This window comes from Egretta garzetta, unplaced genomic scaffold (assembly GCF_000687185.1).
Source record: "Egretta garzetta isolate BGI_Z169 unplaced genomic scaffold, ASM68718v1 scaffold1099, whole genome shotgun sequence".
In the NCBI taxonomy this organism is placed as follows: Eukaryota; Metazoa; Chordata; class Aves; order Pelecaniformes; family Ardeidae; genus Egretta; species Egretta garzetta.
This window is the reverse complement of record NW_009260835.1, coordinates 449,643-456,929: the sequence shown is the minus strand read 5'-3', so window position 1 is coordinate 456,929 and position 7,287 is coordinate 449,643. Positions and strand designations below refer to the sequence as shown.

The 7,287-nt window shown below is 51.2% G+C and overlaps 1 protein-coding gene across 1 annotated transcript in view; it reads right to left on the bottom strand.

Annotated features, from left to right (window-relative positions):
• Positions 1-6,203, bottom strand: part of DIPK2B (divergent protein kinase domain 2B) — an 18,229-nt gene extending 12,026 nt beyond the window's left edge. Inside the window, exons 1-2 of the mRNA XM_009646990.2 lie at positions 5,821-6,203; positions 778-1,033 (exon numbers count right to left, since the gene is read on the bottom strand). Coding sequence (XP_009645285.1) covers positions 778-1,033; positions 5,821-6,053 — 489 coding nt within the window. The 5' untranslated portion in view covers positions 6,054-6,203. The remainder of the gene's footprint in view (positions 1-777; positions 1,034-5,820) is intronic.
• Positions 6,204-7,287: the final 1,084 nt, after the last annotated feature.

Genomic DNA, 7,287 nt, shown 5'->3' with positions numbered 1-7,287 from the left:
AGGCTGCCCAGGGGGGCTGTGGAGTCTCCTTCTCTGGAGATATTCAAAGCCCTCCTGGATGAAGTCCTGTGTAACATGCTCTAGGAGAACTTGCTTTAGCAGGAGGGTTGGACTAGATGATCTCCCAAGGTCCCTTCCAACCCTTGCGATTCTGTGATTCTGTGATTCTTCATGCCTGAGGTCATTTGCTATAGATGGCAGGTGGATGAGGAATTGAGGCCTCTGGCTCTGAGCTCCTGTGCATGTTTCCCGTTGAAACATGATGGAAAACCAGAACACCCGCCCGGCAGAAATATCCCCACTCAAGCTGTCGTGATGTTTGTGTGTACGGCCATACGTTACCCCATGCCTGAAGCCAGCAGGCACTATGGCTTTCCATAAGCCTTCAGCCGCTGCCTTCAACAGGAGCCGGGAGCCGGTGCCCTCCTTGCTGGGGCCAAGCCCCAGCCCTGGCCAGGCTGTGCTGAGGCGTTACCTATGGAGGGGACAGGGGGCTGGCCTCAGGCCATGTTGCTTTTCTTCCCATCAGGGCCTCATTTTGCTTCTCCCCTGCGGTGGGTGGGCTCGGCTGGGGGGACACAGGGCTGCCACCTCTCCACTGGCCGGGACAGGAGGGAGAGGGCCAGCCATCGCCCAAACTCACCCTCCACCCAGCAGGTTGCAGCCGTGTCTCCTTCAAACCTTTCCCACCTCCCCAAACCATGCAGCACCCCCCTGGGGCTCCCTCTCCCCACTCCCTGTGCCGGGTGTGGGGTGCAAGGGCCGCGGGGCACAGACCTGGACCAAGTCAGGGGTGAGGCGCTTGGCCCGCAGCCACTTCTGGAAGCGGCGCGTGCGGCGCAGGGCGCGCTCCAGGCTGCAGGTCTTCGTCTTCAGCAGGGAGGTGCAGATGCGCTTGTCGGCCCGGTCGTGCCGGTACTTGGAGGTCAGCCGGGTGATGTCGACCAGACGCCAGCTCTTGGCATCGTCAGTGTAGTTGCCCGAGTAGCTGAGCAGGTAGCTGGGAGGCAGCTTTAAATGAGAAGAAAGCCACCCCCGTTGCTCCGCCGCACGCTGGCCCTGGGGGCTTCCTGCTGCAAAGGCCCAGCCCCCCCAGGCGCCGGGGTGAGGCGAGCGGGCCGCTGCCGTCGGCCAAGGAAACACGCTTTGGAAAAATTGTCCATCTTTGCTTCCCGCTTCAACCGTCCCTTGTCATGAACAGTGATGTGGGGTGGGGGCACAAAATGCCCCAGTGGGGTCCCTTGGGCCACGTAGAGAGAGGGAGGGAAGGGAGAGGGATGCAGGGTCTCAGTTCAGGGGGAATCCCTGGAGTTTTTTAATTTCCTTAATCCCAGAGAAATGTACCCAGAAAAGGAGTGCTCGACACTTTAAGGGACCCTGCAGAACAAGACCTCCCGACAATAAATGTATTTGGGACTACCAAAATGACCTTTTGTTTTGGGGTGGTGGTCTTACTCAGTACTGGGGTCGACAGGTTCCTCCCCCCCCGGCGCCAGTGTCACTGGCTGTATTTTAGCAGCCGGGATGAGTGAGCTCCCCAGGAAGCGGCAGAGTTTGGGGTTTGATGGGGGTCACGGGGGTCCCTGGGAGCGTGGGACCACCTGTAGCCGTGGAGATCTCGCACTGATTTGCTCCCCCTACACAGGCACTGGAGGGGAGCATATGGGCTGGGTAATTAGGCTGTGATGATTTTTATTTTTTTTTTTTTTTTTGTTTCGGCAGCCCCCTCAGCCCTGCCCACACACGCGTGGCACATGCAGGAGCTGAGGAGCGCGGTGCCTGTTTCGTAAGTATGTCTGCAACCTGCCCTTGGAAAGCAGCCGAACTCTGACCTTTGGTTTGGCCAACGTCACGCATTCGCTGCCACCCAAACCTCCTGCCCCAGCCTCCGTGCCCGAGTGCGTAAGAAAGCACATTCTAATTTAATCTCACCATAAGTTAAAGCCGATAGCTCAGGAGTGAAACAGGAGAGGCAAGAGCTGATCTCTGCAGGATCAGCTAGCTGGAGTTAGATGAAAAGACATGACATATCTGAAAGCTGAAGCTGATCTTTCTTTTCGACTTCCAGTTGGGAAATCAGCACAGAGAAATTTTGGGGGGATTAATTTCCTCTGATTTCAGCCAAATAACTGACTCGGCCACGCTAGCTGCCCTCCATGATCAGAGACCAATTGGGCTCAGCCCACGACCCCTCTCGAAGGCAGCCCCTCGCTCCCCTTCCCCACCACGGACCCCGTGCAGCTCAGCACACCTGGGTCTCGGGAAGGCCCATCTCCCCAAAACACCGGTGCTTGCCCTGCTTTGGATTTTGGCTTGAGCCATGTGCCTCCTTCAAAAAATTTGCCATGAAGATGCAGGCTGACCAGAAGCAGAGGAGCCCAGACCCTTGTGTGAGCAGGTTGGGGGGTTCGGGCATTTCAGTCATTTGGGCCTTTTGCCCAGTATGAAATTGAAGCTTCCCTACAGTTAGGGCATCTGACATGAAAATAAATGCCTTGTTTGTTTGGGGTTTTTTTTTTGGTCTGGTTTTGAGCTGGGACTAAAGAGCAGAGAATAATTGCTATGCTTCATTGTGATTTGCTGAGCATCACGACCCCTCCTAGTACCTAATCTGCAAAGCAGGCGTAGCGTGCCAGGCACGTACAGGGAAGAGATGGCTGTGGGCTGGGTTTCTCTTTCTTTCTTTCTTTCTTTCTTTCTTTTTTTTTTTTTCTTTTTTTTTTTTTTTTTAAGTTAAGCACAAATGTGCCTTGTGATTTGGCTCAAGTGTGTGTGTTCAGGGGAGCTCACGTCAGGCAGATACCAGGAAAGTGCTGCCTCCCGCATGCAAGCAGCACATGGATGTGTGAAATCCAGGGCTGAGTGTTAATTTGAGCATGGATGGAGCAATTTCCTCCGCAGAGATCTCCGGGGAGAGCCACGCGGGCCTGGGAACCCAGCATGGGCCACAGCAATTCTGTATTTGGCATCATTTCTGGGCAGCACAGCACTGGCCTGGCACACTTGCTAGATACTTTCAAGATTCATCATCAAGTTGCGCTGTAACAATAATTCACTCTCGTATGAAGCCTTTGAGCTAAGGGTCCTGAATGTGCTTTAATTAGGACTTTCAGTAAGATCTGTGTGAATAACTGAGTCACAGAGCACAGATTTTAGATCAACCCAGAACTAGATGTTGAAGAAAATCAAACTTGTTTTTCTTTTTTCCTGGATGAAATGAAGTATTTTCTTTCAGCCAAAATAATTTTGCTTTTTTAAAAAATTAAATTCAGTCTTAAAACCCAAAATAAAGAAATCCCATAAAAAAACCCCATCAAATTGAAGCATTCCAGCTTTTTCAGACTTCCTTCCCATTATTTTTGGCCAAAGCTCACTACCAGCGTTGGCAGAAGTCTGCAAATACTTTTGGTCAGCTCAGTTTCACAGTATTTTGAAAATCTAATATTTTACAAAAACTTTTGCTGCACTCTACTCTCAGGACGGTTGGTAGGCAGACTTTGGTATTCTCATTTACAGATGGATAAAGCTGGGCAAAGATAAGGGAAGTAAAGAACATTAGAGCACAAGATGAGTCACCAGCCGTTCTGGGAACAAACCCCACATCTTCTTAACTCGTTAGTCTGGTGAGTGTGAATGCGTGTCACAGCTCCCGGAAATGATGGAGAATTAATGAAGCATGTTCTAATGAGGATTAACACAGAGAAACAGCCAAGTGCCATCCACCTTGGTGAACATGTGACAAGGTACACAGGGGTGGATCAAAGCGCAGAAGTGCCACTGAAATGCCCCCTGTTTAACCTTCCACTAGCCAAAAAAATCCCGGCTGTTCAAGAAATCAAGTGGGAGAAAGAAAGAAAAGCCTGAGGCTGACTGACTGCTCAGGAGAACATTTTTTAAAGTTACCCTTTCCAAAGCGCTCAGAGCAGGACTGTATGTTACCACTTATTTGTGTGCTGCACTGCTTGTGGGAAGCTGACTATGGGCTTGCAGAGGAGAAAAAAGTCTCTAGTTTAGGAAGCCCCTCTACCTTCTCCAGGACAGAAGCATCGTGCTCCCACATTTTTGTGCTCCTGGACCCCCCTCCGACCCTCTGCACCCCTTTTCCGCTGTCCCCCAGAGGAAAGACAGCGTGGGGGCCTTCCGCTTTCACTCATATAGCACCACGTTCCCCTGCTCTGGTGCAGCATGCAGCTGGCCACCAGCCAGCCAGAGGCAGTTGCTTGCTGCAGAAGGCTACTGCTATTTTTGGCAGGGGTGAAGGAAGCTGCACGGCCCCAACCTCCCCAGCACCTAAGTGGGAGTAACCGAAACAGTGCACCTGCGACAAGCCTATGCATGGAAGCTGCTTTCTACTTGGTGGCAGGTCCCTAAAAACCCTGCACAGGCAAGTGGCAATGGCGCTGCAGCAGGTTGGGGCACAGGGCAGGAGCCAGCTCTCATGCCGTCTTGCTGCAGAGACTAAAATGTAGGGCAGCCGTACCCCGAGCACCCCCCCAGCCCCTGCAGACCCACACCAGCCCGGGTCAGCCAGTCGAACACACCGATTACAAATCCGCCCTGCTTTTTGGAGCAGGACCCTGGGCTGGGCTGGGAGAAACCCAGCACTCCTGGCCTGGCCCTTCTTAGTCCCTCTGCACCTTACGTACTGCATGCCCTGGCATTGCCCTTGGCGTGAGCCGGGGAGACAGAAAGCAAATGGGGAAAAGCACTGAGGGCTGGGACCCCCGGTGTGCCCATGGCAAGGGATGCCCCGGCGTAGCAAAGCCACAAGCTGCCTTTTTCCAGCAGCAGTAAGGGAAGGATGGATGTTCAGTATTACAAGTCCATCCCAGACAAACCATTATGGTTTTACTATGCTACATTTTATAGGATAGTTTAAGACAAAAATGGTGATTTGTCCAATATTATACTACTTACATTATAGCGTTAAAAATACAATTTTACTATAATCATTTCTTCTCCCCCAGGCTTTTATATCTATAAAAGAAAGTGCATATGGCTCTATAAATCATATCAGACCCAATAAACCCTTCCTCTGCCAAGCACTGCCTTTAACTTTCTCCTCAAATACCCTGGCAACATTTTCCCTGCTGTCGTCAGATATGCTCTGCTTTTCAGCCTAAAAGTGATTGGATCAGTCTGGCGACCGCTTGGACAGCATATGTGTCATTGACTTTGAGGCAGATGCAATTTCTGGCCTCTGCCTTCAAGTTCTCACAGAAACCTCCCAAAAGCATGCTAATAATTTAGGCCCGTCTAGTTTTGAGCGCGTAGGTAGCCCGATGTGCAAAATCCCTTGTGCCTCAGGCAGGTTTAGATCGCTTTTGATCTTAGTTAATAGGCACGTGAAGTTCTGCACATTCGTGGTGGTGTACCTGGTACAAAATTATATAGCACGTTTATAGGTTTGTCGTTAGCGTGGTCCGTTGGGAGCGTACAAAGCTAAATGCCCTTTCCCTTTACTCAGTTGCTCATAATAAAATACTTCCAGTACACCTAAACAAGCCGATTTCTTCCTTCCCTCTTCCTTTCCCCCATCACTGCCTTGAATGGTTTCGGAACCACCCTCTATGTAAAAAGTTGTGCATTTCACTCCTGCGTTCAAATTATAATTCAGGGCTGAAGCCTGATCATGTTTGCGGGGCTTTAAAAGAAAAGAGACATAGCAGCAGCTTATAGACATTAATTAAAATACTAGGCGCTGTAATGGCAACCGGGTGCTAAGTTACTCTTTCCACTGTCGTTAACCAAAGAACTTGGAAATACTAACAGGCAACTTGCAAGTTACTACGCAGAATGCTTTAAAAATTACTATGCTGAGTTTCTGACCTTATTTCTTCTTTAAAGAATTTCTTGCAAATGGATGTCCCAATGCAGGCGTTGCATTTATCGAGTCCCAGGAAAGTCCGGCCAAAACTGTAGCTGGGTTTGATGTGGGGCGCAGACGGAGAAGCTGTTGCTGCTGCGGAAGGGTTACAGCTCAGAGTCAAAACCAGGAGCAGCATCAATGAATCTGCAGCTCTGGAGCAAAGGCAACATATCCAGCGCCCCATCTACAGTAGCGGAGAGCTCTGCCTTTTGCAAGTTACCCCTCTCTATGCTTTCGATCTCTTTTTGATGACCTCAGCCTGCAGCGCTGAGCCCCGAAACACGGCAAGACACACTGGAAGCGGGAGACCCTGCCGCAGTGCCCATCCTGCCAGCTGGTCACTGGCTCTGTCGGCTTGAGGTTTGGGTGGGAAAGATACGATGTAGGGTGGGGAGAAGGAAATACATGGAGGATGCAGATAACTTGGGTTGCCATAGTTACCTTTCCTTTACTTGGTGCAGCTGCCTCAGGCCCTGCTGACCCTCCCATCAACCGACTTGGAAACAACACGAAGAAGTGCTCATCTGCACTTTGTGCAGACAAATGAAGGATATCCTGTCGCTGGACCAAAGGGCATGTGTGGGACACTCAGTAAAAACTGATTTGGAAGGAATAATAGCGTGGCAGAAACACACGTTTTACCAGAAGCCAGACCCTTAGCGTTGCTCTATTCCTGGAGCTTTGCAGTGGTGATGGTTTGACTTCTCGGATGCTTTCTTGGCTCCGTTTCCCCTTCTCACAGAGGCACTGAAAAGACTGTCAGGTGGAACCATCACCGTTCTGTTGCTTGAAAATAGCGTTGTTTAGAAGCAATTGCACCACAGTGTTTCATGCCATGGAAAGCAGGATAGCCTGAAACTTAGGCTCTCCCAGGCCGTATCTCACCATGGGAGCAGTGAGGAGCAGACTGAGGCTTTGGAGGCTTCTCCTCCCTCCAGCTGTGGGCTGCTCACAACATGTGGGCAAGCCATTTCCTAGCACTTTTTTTAAAGGAAAAAAAGGGGCACTGTAGCCATGATAAAGGATGGCTGGAGGGGTGTCCTGGTTTCGGCTACAGCATTTAACCGCAGCCTGCTGGGACTAAGGGATGCGTGAGCTGCAGGGATGCATGCTGGGCTCTGCGATCGCCTCCTCACTTTCCGGAGGGGCTGCTGGAGGAGGGTGATCCTAACAGCGCAAGGCAGCTCTTTCAAGCACAGTCGCTCATTAGTTGTGGCACTTGGGAGATCCAGGATCTCTCCTCAACTCTGTACCCTTGTGGGAGGTTGCTTCATCTCCTGGTGCGTCCCTATGTGCGAAATGGAGGTAGTGACATTTAGGGTTTGTCTACAGGGCGCAGCACAGACAGACGAGGATAACGAGCCCTGCGGAGAGGGAAGGGGGATTTAATGAACCCTGCCAGCACTGCTAACGAGAGG